Raw genomic sequence first — 23,732 nt, 5'->3', positions numbered from 1 at the left:
AGACACAAACTCAATTTACAAGATAATGGTTGGAATGCGAGTCTTTACAGGTAATCAAGTCTTAAAGGTACAGACAAGGTGAGTGGAGAGACGGTTAAGCACAGGTTAAAGAGATGTGTATTGTCTCCAGCCAGGACAGTTAGTGAGATTTTGCAAGCCCAGGCAAGTCGTGGGGATTACAGGGAGTGTGACATGAACCCAAGATCCCGGTTAAGGCCGTCCTCATGTGTGATTGACAGATCCATGCTCACTGCTTCCTGCCCTGGACGCAGAGAGCTGAAAATTTCCATGCAGGCTGCCAGACAGATAAATGGAACACAGAACATCGAACAAAGAACAGTACACCACAGAACAGGCCCTTCGGCCCACGATGTTGTGCCGAGCTTTGTCGACATTACTGGAGTAAAAATGTGTGAATACACAGACCGAATTCACTTCATTCCCTTCAGTTGCTGCAAGTCCCCAATTTCCCCCAGAATGAGAAGAGAAATGGAAAGGGGGAAACATTGATTTCCTCCCAGATGTTGCCCAGAGGAGGAAGTTTCACTCTGAAGCTCATTGGACAACTTCCGCATTGTGACGTCACGATAGAGCCCTGCCTGAATCAGCCAACAGGAATCACTCCGCTCCGCGGTGACGTCTCCAGGTTCCAGTGAGCAGGCCCGGGCGCGCGGACCCGGGAGCCCCGCCCCCACCCATTGTTCCCCTCCCCCCACACCACATCGAGCCAAGGTTTCCAGGCAACCGGCTGACGGCTCCGGCCAGAGCGAGAAGCCGCTCGGTGAGCTCCCCCTGGCCCGGGACTGCGCATGTGCGAGGGAGAGGGGAAGCTGCGCATGTGCAGGGGAGAACCCACCCTCTGATCTTCATGATCAGGTGTTGACCAATGGGAAGAGTTGGAGGACCGGAAGGACTCTGGTCTTCCAGCCAATCAGAGCGCAGGCTTTGTGTGAATGAAGATTGAGCTTCAGACAGACTCAAACTTCCTCCTGTCTCAAACATCTGTGAGTAAAACACTTTCTTTTCAACCCCCTTTCCATTTCTTTTCTCATTCTGGGGGAAATTGGGGACTTGCAGCAACTGAAGGGAAAGGAAGTGAATCCAGGGAGGGTGCAGACTCTGGAAAGGTTGGCCCAGGTTTCTCTCTCTCTCTTAAACCAGAAAATGATCCATTTCTCCCACTGTTTGCTGTTAGCCAATCTCTATCCACGCCAATATGTTATCCCCGCAGCATGAATTTTTATTTGCTGCAATAACCTTTCATGTGGCACCTCATCAAATGTCTTCTGGAAATCTAAGTACAACGCATCCACCGGTTTCCCTTTATCCAATTCCCGATGGGGAATTTTATAAAATTGAACAACACATCAACTATCTCACTCTGTTAAGACCCGGGAATGAAGCCCAGCAGGACCCGAGGACAAGTCAGGGAATTCCCTGGGAATTGTGCTTTTTCAGAGATCATTCCCACACTTCTGTTTTCTGATTTCCAGCTGTTTCTGAGTTTTAACTGTATCCTCTATTGTGAACACCGAGGCAAAATACTTGTTCAATTAATCTCCCAGCTCCTCATTTTTCATCATCAATTCCTGGACTCACTTTCTATTAGACAGTTAAGAAATGAGGTGGAGCAAGTGACTGAAGTGTCAGTCAGGGAGCACTATTGGGAGCACCAATAGTTTCAAAATAGTTCAGGAAAAAGATAGGACAAGTCCACAGGTCAAGGCCCTAAACTGGAGCAGGGCCACTTTTGTGGGCATTAGGCAGGATCGAGCAGAAGTTGATTAGGTGAGTTTGTTTGAAGGGAAAGGAATGACTGGCAAATGGGAGGTTTTAAAAGTGTGATATCAAGAATCCAGGGGCAGTATATTCCTGTTAAGATGCAGTGAAAGAATGGTAAATTTAGGGATCTCTGGCAGACAAGGGACCTTGAGGCTCTGGTCAGGTAAAAGAAGGAAGCATACATTGGGTTTAGGCAATCGGGGACAATTGAATCACTCTGACTATAAAAAGTGGAAGAAAATACTGAAGAGGGAAATCAGGAGGACAAAAAAGGTTATGAAATGGATCTGGCAGGTAAGATTAAAGAAAATTCCAAGAGGTTCTATAGCTATATTAAGAGTAAAAGGGTGGCTAGAGAGAGAATAGGTCCCCTTAAAAATCAGTATGGCCATCTGTGTGTGGAGCCACAGGAGATGGGTGAGATTTTTAATGAATACTTCTCCTCTGTGTTTACTGCGGAGAGCACCATGGGTGCTAAAGAAATAAGGGAAACAAGTGGTGATGTCTTGGGCACACGCATGTTACTTGGGAGGAGGTATCTGCAGCCTTATAAAAGCAAATTAGTGCGGATGCTGGAATCTGAAACCAAGAGAGAAAATTCTGGAAAATCTCAGCAGGTCTGGCAGCATCTGTAAGGAGAGAAAAGAGCTGATGTTTCTTGTCCAGATGACCCTTTGTCAAAGCTCTGAAACATCAGTTATTTTCTCTCCATACAGATGCTGCCAGACCTGCTGAGAATGGGGAGAGAGTGTGTGGGATGGAGATTTACAGCTTTTGGGGAATGAGAGAGGAAAGAATGTTCCATAGAAATTGTCTGTTCTGAATTTCTATCCTGTACTGACACTGATGACTTTTGGAAACTCATTTTACAGGATATTGAAAGAGGAATCACAGGCAGAAATCTCAAACGTCACGTCTAGACGTGACAGAGTCATATTCCTTGGGACCTCAATATCATCGGACTTTGAATCCAGAAGGAGAAATGATTGTCCAGTCTGTCGATTTGAAAAGATTTGAAATGTCAGTGTGAGTGAACAAGCATCAACACTCTGCCACACTTGAATGAGAGTGTTCCAATGCACTGACTAAAGAGCTTTAACCAGTTACACAGTCTGAATAAATATCACACCATTCACAGTGGGGAGAGACTGTAATCTTGTTCTGTGTGTGGACGAAGTTTCAACTAATTGTCCACCCAAGAGAGAGGCAAGGACACCTGCATCATGGAGAAACCATGGAAATGTGTGGACTGTGGGAAGGGATACAGAACCCCATCTCAGCTGGAAGCTCATTGGCGCAGCCACACTGGGGAGAGGCCATTCACCTGCTCTCAGTGTGAGAAGGGATTCACTCAGTTATCCCACCTGCAGAGACACCAGCGAGGTCACAATGGAGAGAGGCCGTTCACCTGCTCTCAATGTGGGGAGGGATTCACTCGGTCATCCAGCCTGCAGAGACACCAGCGAGTTCACACTGGTGAGAGGCCATTCACCTGCTCTCAGTGTGGGGAGGGGTTCACACAGTCATCCCACCTGCAGACGCACCAGCGAGTTCACACTGGAGAGAGGCCATTCACCTGCTCTCAGTGTGGGAAGGGATTCACTCGGTCATCCAGCCTGCAGAGACACCAGCGAGTTCACACTGGAGAGAGGCCGTTCACCTGCTCTCAGTGTGGGAAGGGATTCACTCAGTTATCCAGCCTGCAGACACACCAGCGAGTTCACACTGGGAAGAGACCGTTCACCTGCTCTCAATGTGGGAAGGGTTTCAGAGTTTCATCCCAGCTGCTGAGACACCAGCAAGTTCACGAGTGATGACAGTGGTTGGATTCTGCTGTTATTGTTTCTGCTCTCAGTTGCATCCAGGACTGCATTTTGTTCATTCTCACAGTTGGTCAATGGGAAGGGTCAGAGGGTTTCTTTCTGCTGGACTGGCCGGTCTCAGCCTCCAGTGGGCTGATGCTCTTTGAGTCTTTTTGCGAATACCTGGTTTCAAATGTCACAAGGATCACAGAGTGACAGGGTGTTAGGAAGTTGAGAGATATTTAGTCAGAAGAAAACAGAGGTTGGCAGTGCAAAGGTACATTTCTGAATGGAGGGCTGTGACAAGTGACATTCCTCAGGGATCAGTGCTGGGACTTTTGCTGTTTGTAATATATATAAATTATTTGGAGGAAAATGTAACTGGTTTGATTGGTAAGTTTGTGGACGGCACAAAGGTTGGTGGAATTGCGGATAGCGATGGGGACCGGCAGAGGATACAGCAGGATATAGATCAGTTGGAGACTTGGGCGGGGAGATGGCAGATGAAGTTTAATCCGGACAAATGTGAGGTAATGCATTTTGGATGGTCTAATACAGATGGGAAATATACAGTAAATGGCAGAACCCTTAAGAGTATTCATAGGCAGAGGGATCTGGGTGTACAGGTACACAGGTCATTGAAAGTGGCAATGCAGGTGGGGAAGATAGTCAAGAAGGCATACGGCATGCTTGCCTTCATCGGCCGGGGCATTGAGTTTAAAAATTGGTAAGTCATGTTGCAGCTTTATAGAACCTTAGTTAGACCGCACTTGGAATCTAGTGTTCAATTCTGGTCACCACACTACCAGAAGGATGTGGAGGCGTTGGCGAGGGTACGGAAAATATTTATCAGGATGTTGCCTGGTGTGGAGGGCATTAGCTATGAGGAGAGGTTGGAACAACGGAGGTTGAGGGGGGGCGACCTGAATGAAATCTCCAAGATTATGAGGGGCACGGACAGAGTGGATAGAAGCTTTTTCCCAGGGTGGAAGAGTCAATTACTGGGGGCACAGGTTTAAGGTGCGAGGGGCAAGGTTTAAAGGAGATGTACCAGGCAGGTTTTTTACACAGAGGGTGGTGGGTGCCTGGAACTCGTTGCCGAGGAAGGTAGTGGAAGCAGATACAATAGTGACTTTTAAGATGTGTCTTGACAAATATATGAATAGCATAGGAATAGAGGGATGTGGTCCCCGAAAGGGTAGGGGGTTTTAGTTCAGACGGGCAGCATGGTTGCTGCAGGCTTGGAGGGCCAAAGGACTTGTTTCTGTGCTGTAATTCTCTTTGTTCTTCGTTCTGTTTGGAACATCCCAAATGCCCATCCAATTTCCTTTTTAATTGTTTATTGTCTCCACTTCCTCCACCCTCGTAGGCAGCGAGTTTCAGGTCATTACGATTCGCTGCATCAGAATATTCTTCCTCACATCTCCCAACCCCTCCCTCCACTGCCCCCTTGCATCTCTAACCCAAAACAGCAAATCTGCACCCCCCTCATCCTTGTCCCTTCAGCTAATGGGAACAGCTTTTCTTTGTCCACCTTATCTAAACCTGTCAGAATCTTGTCCACCTCTATCAAATCTCCCCTCAACCTCCTTTGCTCCAAGGAGAACAACCCAGCCTGATATTGACAGTAAAGAACAAACTAACAAAATATGTTACTGTCTGAAATCAAATGGGAATTTTAATTTCTGTTTTAAAGATATTGTGAATATACTTTCCTGGACAATAAAGGAATTGGAATAACTCATCTTGGGTGTGGTTGAATGGAATATATAAATCTGATATCCACCTACAGTGGATATTTTAGACTGTATATTCTAGAATATACAGTCTAGTGAACGCCTGGAATATGTAGCTGGAAGTCCCTTCCTAACAGCAATGTGGGTGTACGTACACCTCAGGCATTGCAGCAGTTCAAGAAGGCACCATTGGGGTTGGGGTTGACCATGGCCAAGGCAGCTACATACAGCCACATATTCTGTTATAATTGAAGGACTGCAGATTGAATGTGAGGCATTCTGGGACTGGACTATCTTGACCATATTCCTGCGACTGCCTGGAAACTCGCGTCTATTTTAAAGCACAAAGAACAGTACAGCACAGGAACAGGCCCTTCGGCCCTCCAAGCCTGCACCGATCATGTGTTCCTAACTAGACCATCCGTTTGTATCCCTCTATTCCCAGTCTGTTCATGTGGTTATCTAGATAAGTTTTAAATGATCCTCGCGTGTCTGCCTCAACCACCTTGCTTGGTAGTGCATTCCAGGCCCCCACCACCCTCTGTGTAAAATACGTCCCCCGCATATCTGTATTGAACCTTGCCCCCCTTACCTTGAACTTGTGACCCCTTGTGTTTGTCATTTCTGACCTGGGAAAAAGCTTCCAACTGTTCACCCTATCTATGCCCTTCATAATTTTATAAACTTCTATTAGGTCACCCCTCAACCTCTGTCTTTCCAGGGAGAACAACCCTCGTTTACTCAATCTCTCCTCATAGCTAATACCCTCCATACCAGGCAACATCCTGGTAAACCTTTTCTGCACTCTCTCCAAAGCCTCCACGTCCTTCTGGTAGTGTGGCGACCAGAACTGGACGCAGTATTCCAAATGTGGCCTAACCAACGTTCTAGATAACTGCAACATCATGTGCCAACTTTTATACTCTATGCCCCATCCAATAAAAGCAAGCATGCCATATGCCTTCTTCACCCCCCTTTCCACCTGTGCTGCCACCTTTAAGGATCGTGGACTTGCACATCCAGATCCCTCTGCGTGTCTATACTCCTGATGGTTCTGCAATTTATTGTATAGCTCCCCCCTGCATTAGATCTACCAAAATGCATCACTTCACATTTATCTGGATTAAATTCCATCTGCCATTTCTCCGCCCAATTTTCCAGCCTATCTATATCCTGCTGTATTCTCTGACAATGTTCATCACTATCCGCAACTCCAGCAATCTTTGTGTCATCCGCAAACTTACTAATCAGACCAACTCCATCTTCTTCCAAATCATTTATATATATCACAAACAGCAGAGGTCCCAGTACAGAGTCCTGCGGAACACCACTAGTCACAGACCTCCAATCAGAAAAAGACCCCTCCACTGCTACCCTCTGTCTTCTATGGCCAAGCCAGTTCTGTACCCATCTAGCTAGTTCACCTTTGATTCCGTGAGATTTAACCTTTTGCACCAGACTGCCATGAGGGACCTTGTCAAATGCTTTACTAAAATCCATGTAGACGACATCCACGGCCCTTCCCTCGTCAGTCATTTTTGTCACCTCCTCAAAAAATGGGAGTGGTTTCAAAAGCTCTCGGGAACTGATTATCCACCAGCGCATTCACACTGAGGAGAGACCGTTCACCTGCTGTGTGTGTGGGAAGGGATTCACTCAGTCATCCAGCCTGCGGACACACCAGCAAGTTCACAAGTGCTGACGGGTTGGATTCTGCTGTTATTCCTGCCATTAATCACATCCAGGACTGAACCATGTTTATTCTTATAGTTGGTGAAGTGGAAGGGTAGGAGAGATTCTTTCTGCTGGACTGGCCGATCGCACGACTTTGCTTCCAGTGGGCTAATGCTCTTTGAGCCTGGGAGAGCACATTGCCACTGAAATGATCCACAAAAGCTGATGAAGGACATTTATTTTATCCTGGATAGTAAATAGTGTTTTTCCCCCCACTACAGGTAGATCTGAAATAAATACAGAAAGGACTGGAAAAATGCAGCAGGTCTGGCAGCATCTCTGGAGAGAGAAACAGAGTTAACATTTCACACTACTGGATTGGGAATCAATCTAGTAAAGCTCCTCTGAACTGCTTCCATGGTATTTATAAAATGGGGCAGCACGGCAGCACAGTGGTTAGCACTGCTGCATCATAACACCAGGGACCCAGGTTCAATCCAGCCTGGGTCACTGTCTGTGTGGAGTTTGCATGTTCTCCCCATGTCTGTGTGGGTTTCATCCGGGTGCTCCGGTTTCCTCCCACAGTCCAAAGATGTGCGGGTTAGGTGGATTGGCCATGCTAAATTGACCCTTGTGTCAGGGGGATTAGCAGGGTAAATGTGTGGGGTTTACATGCGGAAGTTGCACAATGAGCTTGTTCAGCTGCTCATTCCTGCCCAGCAAAGCTGCTGCTGCTCTCTCTCTGAATGAAGATTGAGCTTCAGACAGACTCAAACTTCCTCCTGTCTCTCCAACATCTGTGAGACTGTGGGCCAGTGGCGCAATGGATAACGCGTCTGACTACGGATCAGAAGATTCCAGGTTCGACTCCTGGCTGGCTCGATGTCAATTTGAAAAATAGTTTGTGAACTCCTTTTGACCTAAAAGAGACCAACATCTGTGAGTAAAACACTTTCTTTGCTCCCCTTTTGCGTTTCTTTTGCATTCTGGGGGAAATTGGGGACTTGTTGAATTTTTAACTTCCAGGTCACCACTCGCTGCCGAAATAAAAATCCTCCTCACATTCTTCATGTATCTGTAACCAGGTAATACAGTGCATTACACACAGCATCAGTCTGCTCATTTATGGCCAAATGTAAAACTTTAACGTGGCTGTCAGCTTGAAGATTAATCATGGATCATTTGCACTTCCACAACCCCCTGAGGCAGCGGCTTCCAGGTAATGACCTTTCTGCACCAAAGTAAAATTCTTCCCCACATCCTTCTCTTTCTCCCAATCCAGTTATCCGGTCCCGCATATTGCACAGATTTTAATTTCTAGCCTGTAGGCCAGTCGTTACACGTAGATTTTCAGATCTCTGTGTCCAATGCAGAAAGTAGTCAGCATGGATCTGTTAATCAGCCTGAATCAGCACCTTCAATAGACTTGGGAGGTTGTATACTCAGGAGAGCAGAGTGAGAATTGAGGGAGAGTGTGTGGGATGGAGATTGACAGCTTTTGGGGAATGAGAGAGGAAAGAATGTTCCATAGAAACTAGAATTGTCTGTTCTGAATTTCTATCCTGTACTGACAGTAATGTCTGTTGTAAATTCCTTTCACAGATATCAGGAGATGAGGATTTATAGACAGAAATTTCAAACTAAACATCACATGAAGATTTGACAGAGTCATTCGATTTATTGGGACCTGAATATCATCGACCTTTGAATCTAGAAAAGCAATGTTTGTCTGATCTGTTTGCTTCAGGAGATTTTAAACATCAGTGTGACTGGAACACACCCGAGTGAGAGTGTTCCAGTCCACTGATAGTGGAAAGAGCTTTAACCAGTTACACAGGCTGAAACAACATTGCACCATTTACAGTGAAGAGAGATCGTACACGTGTTCTGTGTGGACAAGGATTCAACTGATCATCAAACCTGGAGAGTCACAAGGACACCCGCATCATGGAGAAACTGTGGAAATGTGACGATTGTGGACAAGGATTCATGTTGCCCTGTGATTTGGAAATCCATCAACGCAGTCACACTCGGGAGAGACCCTTCACTTGCTCAGTGTGTGGGAAGGGATACATTAAGTTCTCCCACCTGCAGAGTCACAATCTCACTCACACCAATGAGAGACCCTTTAAATGCTCTGACTGTGGGAGCGGATTCAAAAGCTCTGGAGAACTGGTGTCCCACCAGCGCATTCACAGTGAGGAGAGACCGTTCAGCTGCTCTCACTGCTCAATGAAATTTAAATGGTCGTCCACACTGCGGAGACATCAGCGAGTTCACACCGGGGAGAGACCGTTCAGCTGCTCCATGTGTGGGAAGGGATTCTCTCGGTCCTCCGAACTGCGGGCACACCAGCGAATTCACACTGGGGAGAGACCGTTCACCTGCAATGTGTGTGGGAAGGGATTCTTTCGGTCATCCGCCCTGCTGACGCACAAAGTCACTCACACCAATGAGAGACCCTTTAAATGCTCTGACTGTGAGAGTTGCTTCAAAAGTTCTCGGGATCTGATGTCCCACCAGCGCATTCACACTGAGGACAGACCGTTCAGCTGCTCTCACTGCACAATGAGATTTAGATCATCATCAAACCTGCGGAACCACCAGCGAGTTCACTCCGGGGAGAGACCATTCACTTGCTCTGACTGTGGGAAGGGATTCACACAGTTATCCGCCCTGCTGACACACCAGCGAGTTCACACCGGAGAGAGGCCATTCACCTGCTCTGTGTGTGGGAAGGGATTCACTAATTTATCCAACCTGCTGAGTCATAAAGTCACTCACACCAGTGAGAGGCCCTTTAAATGCTCAGACTGTGGGAGCGAATTCAAAATTTCTGGGGAACTGGTGTCCCACCAGCGCATTCACACTGCGGACAGACCGTTCAGCTGCTCTCTCTGCACAAAGAGGTTTAAGAGGTCATCCACACTGCAGAGACACCAGCGAGTTCACACCAGGGAGAGACCGTTCATCTGCTCTGTGTGTGGGAAGGGATTCAGTCAGTCATTCACCCTGCTGACACACCAGCGTCTTCACACCAAGGAGAGACCGTTCACCTGCACCGAGTGTGGGAAGGGATTCACTCGGTTATCCAGCCTGCACAGACACAAAGTCACTCACTCCCAGGAAAGACCCTTTAAATGCTCTGACTGTGGGAGTGGCTTCAAAATTGCTGAGCATCTAATAGATCACCAGCGCATTCACACTGGGGAGAGACCGTTCAGCTGCTCTCACTGCACAAAGAGGTTTGGAAGGACATGCACACTGAGGAGACACCAGCGAGTTCACACTGGGAGAGACCATTCACCTGCTCTGTGTGTGCGGAAGGATTCACTCGATACCCCAGCTGCTGAGGCACAATGTCCCTCACACCCAGGAGAGACCCTTTAAATGCTCTGACTGTGGGAATGGTTTCAAAAGCTCTCAGGAACTGATGATCCACCAGTCCATTCACAGCTGCTGTGTGTGGGAAGAAATTCACCAGTTCATCCCTCCTGCTGAGACAGCAGCGAGTTCACAAGTGATGACAGGGGTTGGATTCTGTTGTTATTGCTGCTGTTAATCACATCCAGGACTGAACCATGTTCATTCTGACAGTTGGTGAAGTGGGAGGGTCAGAGGGTTTCTTTCTGCTGGACTGGCCGGTCTCACAACTTTGCTTCCAGTGGGCTGATGCTCTTTGAGCCTGGGAGAGCACATTTCACTGAAATGACCCACACAAACTGACGAAGAACATTTATTTTATCCTGGATAGTAAATAATGTTTTTCCTACCACTACAGATCGATGTACAATAAATACAATTAGTCTCTGTTCCAGTGAGTCTACAGCACAGGGCCAGGCCAGTCGGCCCAATTGGTCTGTGTCAGTATTTATGCTCCACATGAGCCTCCACCCACCCATCTTCATCTCCCCCCATCAGCATATCCTTCTATTCCTTTCTCCCTCATGTATGTATCTAGCTTCCCCTTCAATGTATTCATGCTGTTCACCTCAACCACTCGCTGTGGTGGTGAGTTCCACATTCTCACCACTCGCTGGTAAAGAAGTTTCTCACTGAAATCCCTATTGGATTATTGAACCCCTTCATAATCTTAAAGACTTCCATCAGGTCACCCTTCAGTCTTCTCTTTTCTAGAGAAAAGCAGCCCCAGCCTTTCCTGAGGGTTAAATGCTCTCAGTTCTGGGATTATTCTTGTGAATCCTTGTTGCCGCTTCTCCAGTGCCTCTATTTCCTTTTTCTAAATGGAGATCACAAATGTTGACAGTGCTCTCAGTGTAGCCGAACCCTGGTTCTAAACAAGTTGAACAGAACCTGTTCAATTCTATTCCTCGAGAATGGAACCCTGTATATGGGCCCTACACTTTAGGAAAGATGTGAAGTTCGTAGAGAGGGTGCAGAGGAGATTTACGAGAATGACTCCAGGGATGAGGGACTTCAGTGAGTTCGAGAGACTGGAACAGCTGAAATTTCTCTCTTTAGATCAGACAGGCATTAGGATTGGGAATGGGGCCATTCAGCCCATTGAGTCCATGCTGGCTCTCTTTAGATCAAACTGTTGCCCTGTTCTCTCTCCGTGTCCCTGCGGATTTATTTCCCTGAAGTTCCCATCCAATTTCCTTTTGGAAACATTCCATTATCTCTGCTTCAGCCGCTCGTAGGAAGTGAGTCCCAGATATTTACCACTGCAAATGCAAACGAGGAGCAGAGAGCACAAAAGGAGGCCGTGTGACCCATTGTGCCCCTGCTGCCTCTTCAAACATTCTCAGCAACAAGGTCAAGGAAGACATGTTAAATTCTAACATGTGACTGGAGCCTTATTTTAAAAATTAATGTTGGATTCACCTACATGCTTGTGGAAGCTGCATAGCCAGCAGGAATTGTCTGAACTAAGAATTTCTTCTATGAATTTGATCAGTTGGAGGACATTATATTCTGTCAAATCTGGCTCAAGAATAAGGTTGATTGCTCAGTTCAAGTAAGAAGGAAAGCTATTGGCTTGCAGCAAGTGTCTTTTCGAACCAGTATATCTTGTATTAACCTTATTCAGTTGTGGGACATGGGCGTCGCTGGCTGGCCAACATTTATTGCCCATCCCGAGATGCCCTTGTTCAGAGGGCAGTTGAGAGTCAACCACATTCTATGAACCAAATGTGTTCATTAAATATTACTGTATTTAGAACAAAGAACAAAGAATATTACAGCACAGGAACAGGCCCTTCGGCCCTCCAAGCCTGCACCGACCATGCTGCCTGACTTAACGAATACCCCATACCCTTCCGGGGACCATATACCTCTATTCCCATCTTATTCATGTATTTGTCAAGATGCCCCTTAAAAGTCACTACCATATCCACTTCTACTACCTCCCTCGGCAACGAGTTCCAGGCACCCACTGCTCTCTGTGTAAAAAAAAAATGCCTCGTACATCTCCTTTAAACCTTGCCCCTCGCACCTTAAACCTATGCCCCCCAAGTAAATGAATCTTCCACCCTGGGAAAAAGCTTCTGACTATCCACTCTGTCCATGCCCCTCATAATCTTGTCGACTTCTATCAGGTCATCCCTCAACCTCCGTCGTTCCAGTGAGAACAAACCAAGTTTCTCCAACCTCTCCTCATAGCTAATGCCCTCCATGCCAGGCAACATCCTGGTAAATCTTTTCTGTACCCTCTCCAAAGCCTCCACATCCTTCTGGTAGTGTGGCGACCAGAATTGAACACTAGATTCCAAGTGCGGCCTAACTAAGGTTCTATAAAGCTGCAACATGACTTGCCAATTTTTAAACTCAATGCCCCGGCCGATGAAGGCAAGTATGCCGTATGCCTTCTTGACTACCTTCTCCACCTGCATTGCCACTTTGAGGGACATATGTACCTGTACACCCAGATCCCTTTGCCCATCAATACTCTTAAGGGTTCTGCCATTTACTGTATATTTCCTATCTGTATTAGACCTTCCAAAATGCATTACCTCACATTTGTCCGGATTAAACTTCTTCTGCATCTCTCCGCCCAAATCTCCAACTTATCTATATCCTGCTGTATCCTCTGATGGTCCTCATCGTTATCCGCAAATCCACCAACCTTTGTGTCGTCCGCAAACTTACTAATCAAACCAGTTACATTTTCCTCCAAACCATTTATATATATATATTACAAACAGCAAAGGTCCCAGCACTGATCCCTGAGGAACGCCACTTGTCACAGCCTTCCATTCAGAAACGCACCACCCTCTGTCTTCTTTGACCGAGCCAGCTTTGTATCCACCTTGCCAGCTCAACTCTGATCCCATGCAACTTCTTCTGCATCAGTCTGCCATGAGGGACCTTGTCAAAGACCTTACTGAAGTCCATGTAGACAACATCCACTGCCCTACCCTCATCAATCATCTTCGTCACTTCCTCGAAAAACCCGATCAAGTTCGTGAGACACGACCTCCCCTTCGCAAAACCATGTTGCCTCTCACTAATACGTCCACTTATTTCCAAGTGGGAATAAATCCTGTCTCGAAGAATCTTCTCCAATAATTTCCCTATCACTGATGTAAGGCTCACCGGCCTGTAATTACCTGGATTATTCTTGCCACCCTTCTTAAACAAAGGAACAACATTGGCTGTTCTCCAATCCTCTGGGACCTCCCCGTAGCCAGTGAGGATACAAAGATTTCTCTCAAGGCCCCAGCAATTTCTTCCCTTGCCTCCCTCAGTATTCTGGGATATATCCCATCAGGCCCTGGGGATTTGTCTACCTTAATGTTTCTCAAGAACCCCAATAACTCCTCCTTTTTGATCTCAACATGACTCAAACTATCTATACACCCTTTCCCAGATTCATTATCCACCAAGTCCTTCTCTTTGGTGAATACTGACGCAAAGTACTCATTTAATACCTCACCCATTTCCTCTGGCTCCACGCATAGATTCCCTCCCTTGTCCTTGAGTGGGCCGACCCTCTCCCTGGCTACCCTCTTGCTCTTTATATATGTATAAAAAGCCTTGGGATTTTCCTTAATCCTGCTGGCCAAGGCTTTTTCGTGACCCCTTTTAGCCCTCCTTACTCCTTGCTTAAGTTTCTTTCTACTTTCCTTGTATTCCACACTTGCTTCGTGTGTTCCCAGCTTTCTCGCTTTGACAAATGCTTCCTTTTTCTCTTTGACGAGGCTCACAATATCTCTCGTTATCCAAGGTTCCAAAAACTTGCCATACTTATCCTTCATCCTTACAGGAATGTGCCGGTCCTGAATCCCTATCAACTTACACTTGAAAGCCTCCCACATGCCAGATGTTGATTTGCCCTCAAACATCTGCCCCATCTGGTAGCTATTTATTAGCTACCAGTCATTAACAGATGAGAAATTAATGAGCCTTAATTGAGTTATAGTTAATCAATGAAGCAGTAGTCATAGTAAAAGATTGAGTTTTATTTGCTGTAAGAGTTTAATTGCTGTGTATGTAAAGAATGTGCAATGAGGATAAATGTACTGGCGAGAGAGACCTTCAAGCTCTGATGAGCCTCAACATTTGAAACTGTGTGAATAAGGGATTGTACAGAATCAGATAAAGGGATAGTATGAACCAGTTCTATTGTTTTCCTGTCTAAGATAATGAGAGGTGGTGGTGTCAGTAATTGAGGATCCAGTTAAATTAATCTCGTGATCAAATTGACCAATTGTCATGATACAACAGGCCCAACTCTGACGTGAGGTAATGGTCACTTTGTGGATAAAAGTAGAGGTTCCGAAGGTCTTCCTTGCGAGCCAAATACTAAAGACTCCCGAGGCTGAGTTCCAAGGAAATTACTGTCAGAGAAGGAGCCAGAGAGGGTTACGCTTCTACGGACCGATCACCCGCATGAAGTTGTAAAAGTCAATGTCCTAAAGTTGTTCAGTAAAACTTTTTCATTCAGTAAACTTCTTTTTAAATTTGCTATCCAGAGAATTCTGCCTTTACCACAAAGAGGGCAGGGAACAGGCTGCAGATGAATTAAAGAGAAACCATTTGTGTCCAGAACGTTGTGAACATCCTTTTACTCTGGTTGTCTTTGATCCTCAAGTCATTTTCTGATTGTTTTAACCATGTTCTGTTTCATTAATAAACTTTTATCAGTAAAATATTTGACTTTTCTGGATTTTTTCTGATTATATTGATGCACTTTAGGGAAAGTGGGTGAGAGGGGTTGGCAGGCTCTTCAACAGAAAGTGAGTCCCTCTAAGGTAATTGGCAAAGGAGCCAGAGGGGGAGATGAGATTTTATTTTATTTTTTGACACAGCAAGACATTCTGATCTGCCTGAAAGCAGATTCAATAGTATCTTTCCAAAGGGTAAAAACTTGAAAGGGAAGAATTTGCAGGACTGTGGGGACAGATCAGTGTGGTAGGATGAACCAGAGAGTCCTTTCAAAGAGATAGCAGGGGCACAATGGGCTGAATGGACTCCTGCAGCCTCTCAATCTCAGCCTGCTGCTTGTGCAGGGTAAAAGGGACAGATTTCAGTGCAGCCTCTTCCCTGGATATGTATTTAAAGAGACAGGTTTCTCTTTAGCTCTGAGTGACTGATATAACAATTGGTTGGAGGCCCATTTCCCACTCAGTCCTCCAGCACCTCCTTGTCCCTCTATTATTGCGACGCCCAGGGCAGTTTCCCAACTGGGGCGCAGGCCTCGTTATTCTCAGCTAAATTCAGCCCTCAGCTCCGTCGCCTGGCTGTCATTGACACGAGCAATAGAGAGACAGAAAGGTGCCACAGGCTCAAATGGGACGTCGAAACGTGTGGCTTTAAATGAACTGTTAGGATCTCTGTAATGATCAACAATTTTTAAAAAATGAATTCTAAACCCAGTAAACAAATTAAAGAATCACATGATAAAACTTCAAGTTTTCTGATGTTTCCTCCAACAAACTGGAAGCAACAATGATTAAACACTTTTTTATAGGGAACTGTAAAATTAAACTTTGCCCTTTTACTCTTAACACCATTAAATATCCACTCAATGGATATATTTTACCCTGCCTTGGAATGTTGACACTCTTTCTCCAAAAACCAGTTCAAAGTGATTCTTCACTCCCCAAGGGTTTATTTCCATTGTTTTCCTTTTCCAGTCTGGCAACCTTTAATCCCAGAACTGTCCTTCACAGTGATGGTTCTCCTGGACATTTTCCCACTAACACAAGCAAGGCGAATCTTCCAGTCTTGTTTCACAATCTTTCAGGAATTTGTGACCAACATTCGACATTGGAGCAGAAGTCGGCCATTTGTCCCTTTGAGTCTGCTCCCCCATTTATTTAGATCATGGCTGATCTGTTTGTGTTGCGTTCAATACTTTTGATGCCCTTATCCAACAAGAATTAGTATAAAGGCAAAATTCTGCTGTTGTTGGAATCTGAAACAAAAACAGAAAATGCTGGACAATCTCAGCAAGTCTGACAGCATTTGTAAAGAGAGAATAGACACAGCATTTTGAGTCAGGATTACTCTTTGTCAAAGGTGAAGACAAGGAAATTCGGACAAAATTTATCCTGTGAAGGTCAAGAATTGGGAAGCAATCTATTAAACCTCCTCTGAACCACTTTCAATGCATTTGTATCATTTCTTAAACAGGAGACAAAGCTGCACCCGGTGTTCAAGATGCAGTCTCAGCAACGCCCTGTATAACTGAAACAGAACATCTTTACTTCTCTGTTCAATTTCTCTCGTAATAGAACAAAGAACAAAGAAAATTACAGCACAGGAACAGGCCCTTCAGCCCTCCAAGCCTGCACCAACCGTGCTGCCTGACTTAACTAAAAACCCCTACCCTTCCGGAGACCATATCCCTCTATTCCCATCCTATTCATGTCCTTGTCAAGACGCCCCTTAAAAGTCACTACCGTATCTGCTTCCACTCCCTCCCCCGACAACGCGTTCCAGGCACCCACTACTCTCTCTGTAAAAAATCTGCCTTGTACATCTCCTTTAAATCTTCCACCTCGCACTTTAAACCTATGCCCCCTAGTAACTGACTCTTCCACCCTGGGAAAAAACTTCTGACTATCCACTCTGTCCATGCCCTCATAATCTTGTAGACTTCTATCAGGTCTCCCCTCAACCTCCGTCGCTCCAGTGAGAACAAACCAAGTTGCTCCAACCTCTCCTCATAGCTAATGCCCTCCATACCAGGCAACATCCTGGTAAATCCTTTCTGTACCCTCTCCAAAGCCTCCATATCCTTCTGGTGGTATGGCGACCAGAATTGAACACTATATTCCAAGTGCGGCCTAACTAAGGTTCTATAAAGCTGCAACATGACTTGCCAATTTTTAAACTCAATACCCTGGCCGATGAAGGCAAGCATGCCGTATGCCTTCTTGACTACCTTCTCCACCTGCATTGCCACTTTCAGTGACCTGTGTACCTGTACACCCAGATCCCTTTGCCTATCAATACTCTGAAGGGTTCTGCCATTTACTGTATATTTCCTATCTGTATTAGACCTTCCAAAATGCATTACCTCACATTTGTCCGGAATAATAAAGGATAACATTCCATTTGTCAGAACTTTGATTTATTTGAACTAAGATTTATGGGGTTCTCTTGTTTACAATAACTTCCCTCATCGTAAATCACACCAGGTTCCAGTGTCTTAACCATGTGGCAAGAAAGAACACTTTAAATGGTGAATTCAGAAACTTTATTAATCATTAAAAATGTAACAAGTCAGAAAGATAAAAAAACAGATTGTCGATTAACAGTGAATAGAGAAAGTTTAACTTTTAACAATTGAACAGACTTCTCTCCATCCCTCTCAGATCAGGACATGAAGTGACCGCTCCAAAAACGTGGATAACTTGTAAAACCAACAGCTCTCGACACTTCTCTGTAAACATATCTCCCTCCACCTTTCTCGACCAAATTGCCTTCTCAAGACCACTTTTTTATACTTTAAAAATGTCGAAAGCTGAGAGGGAGTGATTGGAGGCAGCAGTGCTGGTGAGAGATTAATTGAATTGTTTATTTATTTAATTAGTCAGCTAGTGTGTGTTTTTTTTGGCCTTTACTTTTGCAGTAGTATTTTAAGTTTAAAGTGAAAACTGGAAGTGGGCTGCTAAGGAGTCTGGGAAGGGTTTGTTAAGCGCGCAAAGTATAAAAGGTAGGCTGCAGTATACAGCGGGCAGCGTCGGGAGCGGGCAGTGGAGTGAGTGGGAAGCAGAGTGCGAGCTATAAGGCTTTGGCTCTCAGGGCTTGTGTGGGAAGCAGAGTGTGAGCTATAAGGCTTTGGCTCACAGGGCTTAGGCAGAAAGGGCGAGCAGGGGTGAGTTTAATTCATTTTTGCTGTTTGTACCTGGTACTGGCAAGGTATCTAGAGGGGATGGGTGTGCAGGCAGTGCTATGTTCCTCTTGCACTATGTTTGAGGTGAGGGATGACGACAGTGTCCCTGCTGATTACACCTGTGGGAAGTGCACCCATCTGCAGCTCCTCCAAAACCGTGCTAGGGAACTGGAGCTGGAGTTGGATGAACTTAAGATCATTAGGGACACAGAGGTGGCCATAGACAGAAGCTTTAGGAATACAGTTACTCCGAGGAATGAAAACAGATGGGTGACGGTGAGAGGGGCTGTGACGAAGCAGTCTGTGCAGGGATCCCCGGTGCTCGTTCCCCTTAGCAACAAGTATTCCGCTTTGGATACGGTTGAGGGGGATGACATACCAGTGGTGAGCCGCAGTGAGAGGATCTCCAGCACTGTGTCCGTCTCTGTGGCTCGGGAGGGTAAGGGGCAGAGCGGGAGGGCAATAGTTATTGGGGACTCGTTAGTTAGAGGGATAGATAGGAGGTTCTGTGGCAGCAAAAGAGACTCACCGATGGTATGTTGCCTACCGGATGCCAAGGTCCGTGACGTCTCAGACCGTGTTTTCCGGATTCTGAAGGGGGAGGGGAAACAGTCACAAGTCGTGGTACACATTGGTACCAATGACATAGGTAAGAGAAGGGACGGGGATTTAAAGCAGGAATTTCTGGAGCTGGGCTGGAAGCTGAGAGCCAAGACAAAACATGTGGTCATCTCTGGTACGTTGCCGGTGCCACGTGATAGCGAGTTGAGGAACAGGGAGAGAGTGCACTTAAACATGTGGTTGCAGGGATGGTGTAGGAGGGAGGGTTTCAGATACGTGGATAATTGGAACACATTCTGGGGAAGGTGGGACCTGTACAAACAGGACGGGGTGCACCTGAACCAGAGGGGCACCAATATCCTAGGAGGGAAATTTGTTACGGCTCTTCAGGGGGGTTTAAAGTAATTAGTCAGGGGAGTGGGAAAAGGAGTTGTAGTCCAGAAGTCAGTGAGGGTGATGAGGTATTGGGGAAGGTATCAGGGTCAAGGGTGGGTACCGGTAGACAGGAAGGTGGGTTGAAGTGTGTCTACTTCAATGCAAGGAGCATCCGGAACAAGGTAGATGAACTTGGGGCGTGGATTGGTACTTGGGACTACGATGTTGTGGCCATTACGGAGACGTGGGTAGAACAAGGACAGGAATGGTTGTTGGATGTTCTGGGGTATAGATGTTTCACTAAGTGTAGGGAAGCTGGTAAAAGAGGTGGAGGAGTCGCATTGTTAATCAAGGATAGTTTAACGGCTGCAGAAAGGCACTTCGAGGGGGATCTGCACACTGAGGTTATATGGGCTGAGGTTAGAAATAGGAAAGGAGCGGTCACGTTGTTAGGAGTTTACTATAGGCCCCCAAATAGTAATAGAGATGTGGAGGAAGAAATTGCTAAGCAGATTATGGATATGTGTGGGGGTCACAGGGTAGTTGTCATGGGGGACTTTAACTTTCCAAATATTGATTGGAACCTTTGTAGGTCAAATAGTTCGGATGGGGCAGTTTTTGTGCAGTGTGTGCAGGAGGGTTTCCTGACACAATATGTGGATAGGCCGACAAGAGGTGAGGCCACATTGGATTTGGTACTGGGAAATGAACCGGGCCAAGTGTTAGATTTGGTTGTGGGAGAGCACTTTGGAGATAGTGACCACAATTCGGTGTCTTTTGTTATTGCAATGGAGAGGGATAGGGCCGTACGGCAGGGCAAGGTTTACAATTGGGGGAGAGGTAATTATGATGCGATTCGGCAAGAATTAGGGGGCATAAGTTGGGAACAGAAACTGTCAGAGAAAGGAACTAATGAAAAGTGGAACTTTTGCAAGGAACAAATACTGCATGTCCTTGATAGGTATGTCCCTGTCAGGCAGGGAGGAAATGGCCGAGTGAGGGAACCATGGTTCACGAAAGAGGTGGAATGTCTTGTGAAAAGGAAGAGGGAAGCTTATGTAGGGATGAGGAAACAAGGTTCAGATGGCTCGATTGAAGGTTACAAGTTAGCAAGGAATGAGCTGAAAAAGGGGCTGAGGAGAGCTAGGAGGGGACACGAGAAGTCCTTGGCGAGTCGGATCAAGGAAAACCCCAAGGCTTTTTACTCTTATGTGAGGAATAAAAGAATGACCAGGGTGAGGTTAGGGCCGGTCAAGGACAGTGGTGGGAACTTGTGTATGGAATCAGTAGAGATAGGCGAGGTGATGAATGAATACTTTTCTTCAGTGTTCACCAAGGAGAGGGGCCATGTTTTTCAGGAAGAGAAGGTGTTACAGGCTAATAGGCTGGAGGAAATAGATGTTCGGAGGGAGGATGTCCTGGCAGTTTTGAATAAACTGAAGGTCGATAAGTCCCCTGGGCCTGATGAAATGTATCCTAGGATTCTTTGGGAGGCAAGGGATGAGATTGCAGAGCCTTTGGCTTTGATCTTTGGGTCCTCGCTGTCCACGGGGATGGTGCCAGAGGACTGGAGAATGGCGAATGTTGTTCCTCTGTTTAAGAAAGGGAATAGAAATGACCCTGGTAATTATAGACCGGTTAGTCTTACTTCGGTGGTTGGTAAATTGATGGAAAAGGTCCTTAGAGATGGGATTTACGACCATTTAGAAAGATGCGGATTAATCCGGGATAGTCAGCACGGATTCGTGAAGGGCAAGTCGTGCCTCACAAATTTGATTGAATTTTTTGAGGAGGTAACTCAGTGTGTTGATGAAGGTAGGGCAGTTGATGTCATATACATGGATTTTAGTAAGGCGTTTGATAAGGTCCCCCATGGTCGGCTTATGATGAAAGTGAGGAGGTGTGGGATAGAGGGAAAGTTGGCCGATTGGATAGGTAACTGGCTGTCTGATCGAAGACAGAGGGTGGTGGTGGATGGAAAATTTTCGGATTGGAGGCAGGTTGCTAGCGGAGTGCCGCAGGGATCAGTGCTTGGTCCTCTGCTCTTTGTGATTTTTATTAATGACTTAGAGGAGGGGGCTGAAGGGTGGATCAGTAAATTTGCTGATGACACCAAGATTGGTGGAGTAGTGGATGAGGTGGAGGGCTGTTGTAGGCTGCAAAGAGACATAGATAGGATGCAAAGCTGGGCTGAAAAATGGCAAATGGAGGTTAACCCTGATAAATGTGAGGTGATTCATTTTGGTAGGACTAATTTAAATGTGGATTACAGGGTCAAAGGTAGGGTTCTGAAGACTGTGGAGGAACAGAGAGATCTTGGGGTCCATATCCACAGATCTCTAAAGGTTGCCACTCAAGTGGATAGAGCTGTGAAGAAGGCCGATAGTGTGTTAGCTTTTATTAACAGGGGGTTGGAGTTTAAGAGCCGTGGGGTTATGCTGCAACTGTACAGGACCTTGGGGAGACCACATTTGGAATATTGTGTGCAGTTCTGGTCACCTCACTACAAGAAGGATGTGGAAGCACTGGAAAGAGTGCAGAGGAGATTTGGGCTCGGAGAATCAGAACCCAGACTTTATCATCCTTATCCTGTTTCTTCCTTTGCCACCACTCCCTCTGTTTTGCGGGAGGGTCGTGGGGATTCCAATCAGAACTAATCATTTTATCATAAAAGTTAAATACTGCGGATGCTGGAATCTGAAACAACAACAGAAAATGCTGGAAAATCTCAGCAGGTCTGACAGTATCTGTGGAGAGAGAATAGAGCCAATGTTTCGATTCTGGATGACCCTTTATAAGAGCGCTTCTGAAGTGTCATCCTGACTCGAAAGATTGGCTCTATTCTCGAATCATTTTATCGATAAGTTTCTTGTTCTTAGTTTCCAAATGGCAGGCAAGAGACCTGTCCAGTCCCCACTTGAGCTCTGATTTGTCACTGGCCATGCTTGGGTCGGATTATAACCATTAGAATCTACTCTCAGAGGCCTGCTTTTCAGTCCAGTGCTACTTGGAGTATACCGTCACTTCACCGACTATCAGGTCACAAGTCCCTCACAGTTCTTATCACAAATTTATGATAAAATAATTTAAGCATGCCTGAGAACGCTTCTTAACTTCTTAACCTCCCCCCGTTTGTTGATCAGTCAGAGCCCATTTTTACAGATTCCAGGTATCTCAGCTGCTGAACACCAGCCAGTCCTGCAATAATCTCATAGAATCTCTACAGTGCAGAAGGAGGCCATTCAGCCCATCAAGTCTGCACCAAACACAATCCCACTGACCCTATCCCCATAACCCCATGAATTTACCCTGGCTAGTCCCCCTGACACTAAGGGGCAATTTAGCATGGCCAATCCACCTCACCCGCACTTCTTTGGACTGTGGGAGGAAACTGGAGCACCCGGAGGAAACCTACACAGACAAGGGGAGAATGTGCAAACTCCACACAGACAGTGACCCAAGCTGGGAATCGAACCCGGGTCCCTGGAGCTGTGAGGCAGCAGTGCTAACCACTGTACCACAATCCTGCCCCAGTTTAATTCTAACTCATTCTGAGTAAATATTCTCACCAGGTCCTCTGTTGGGGCTCTGCTAAGCAGCTTTAATGGTTCGTGATTGCAGAAACTGAGCAGTCACAGGAATGTGGTCAAGATAGTCCAGTCCCACAATGCCTCACATTCAATCTGCAGTCCTTCAATTATAACAGAATATGTGGCTGTATGTAGCTGCCTCGGCCATGGTCAACCCCAACACTGCCTTCCTGAACTGTTATAATGCCTGAGGTGTACGTACACCCGCAGTGCTGTTAGGGAGGGATTTGCAGCTACACCTTCCAGACTTTCACTAACTGTTGGTGGATATCAGATTGATATATTCCATTCAAGGTGAGTTGTTCCAATTCCTTTATTGTCCAGGACAAGATATTTACAATATCTTTAAAACAGAAATTAAACATTCCCATTTGATTTCAGGTATTAACATATTCTGTTAGTTTGTTCTTTATTGTCAATGTCAGGCTGGGGTTGTTCCTCTTGGAGCAAAGGAGGTTGAGGGGAGATTTGATAGAGGTGACAAGATTCTGACAGGTTTAGATAAGGTGGACAAAGAAAAGCTGTTCCCATTAGCTGATGGGACAAGGACGAGGGGGGGTCACAGATTTATGGTTTTGAGTCAGAGATGCAGGGGGGGATGTGAGGAAGAATATTTTGATGCAGGGAATGGTAATGACCTGAAACTCACTGCCTACGAGGGTGGAGGAAGTGGAGACAATAAACAATTACAAAGGAATTTGGATGGGCATTTGAGGGGGTTTCAAACAAATATAGTGACTCTTAACTTCCTAACACCCTGTCACTCTGTGATCCTTGTGAAATTTGAAACCAGGTATTCGCAACAAGACTCAAAGAGCATCAGCCCACTGGAGGCAAAGTCGTGAGACCAGCCAGTCCAGCAGAAAGAAACCCTCCGACCCTCCCCATTGACCAACTGTGAGAATGA

General features: G+C 46.0%; 3 protein-coding genes and 1 non-coding gene across 4 annotated transcripts in view; 3 read left to right on the top strand and 1 right to left on the bottom strand.

The window, feature by feature from the left end:
- Positions 1-23,732, top strand: part of LOC144483034 (uncharacterized) — a 305,151-nt gene that overhangs the window by 18,350 nt on the left and 263,069 nt on the right. The gene's annotated exons all lie outside the window — the stretch shown is intronic.
- LOC144483006 (uncharacterized) overlaps positions 1-23,732 on the bottom strand; it is a 148,763-nt gene that overhangs the window by 18,450 nt on the left and 106,581 nt on the right. The gene's annotated exons all lie outside the window — the stretch shown is intronic.
- On the top strand, positions 7,804-7,876 carry trnar-acg (transfer RNA arginine (anticodon ACG)). The gene has a single exon. It is a non-coding gene; the product is annotated as a tRNA-Arg (tRNA).
- LOC144482955 (uncharacterized) lies at positions 8,942-11,726 on the top strand. The gene is made up of 2 exons (XM_078201791.1): positions 8,942-10,348; positions 11,646-11,726. The coding sequence occupies exons 1-2, from the start codon at positions 8,942-8,944 to the stop codon at positions 11,724-11,726; spliced, it is 1,488 nt and encodes a 495-aa protein (XP_078057917.1).

This window comes from Mustelus asterias, unplaced genomic scaffold, assembly GCF_964213995.1.
Source record: "Mustelus asterias unplaced genomic scaffold, sMusAst1.hap1.1 HAP1_SCAFFOLD_44, whole genome shotgun sequence".
NCBI lineage: Eukaryota > Metazoa > Chordata > Chondrichthyes > Carcharhiniformes > Triakidae > Mustelus > Mustelus asterias.
This window is presented reverse-complemented; position numbering and strand designations above follow the sequence as displayed.

What these genes read in the sequence shown, in the direction of transcription:
- LOC144482955 (XM_078201791.1), top strand. Translation starts at nt 8,942, where the DNA reads ATGGAGAAACTGTGGAAATGTGACGATTGTGGACAAGGATTCATGTTG. An exon ending in TCGATACCCCAGCTGCTGAG is followed by an intron (nt 10,349 to 11,645) that starts GCACAATGTCCC and finishes TCTCTGCTTCAG; the next exon opens with CCGCTCGTAGGAAGTGAGTC.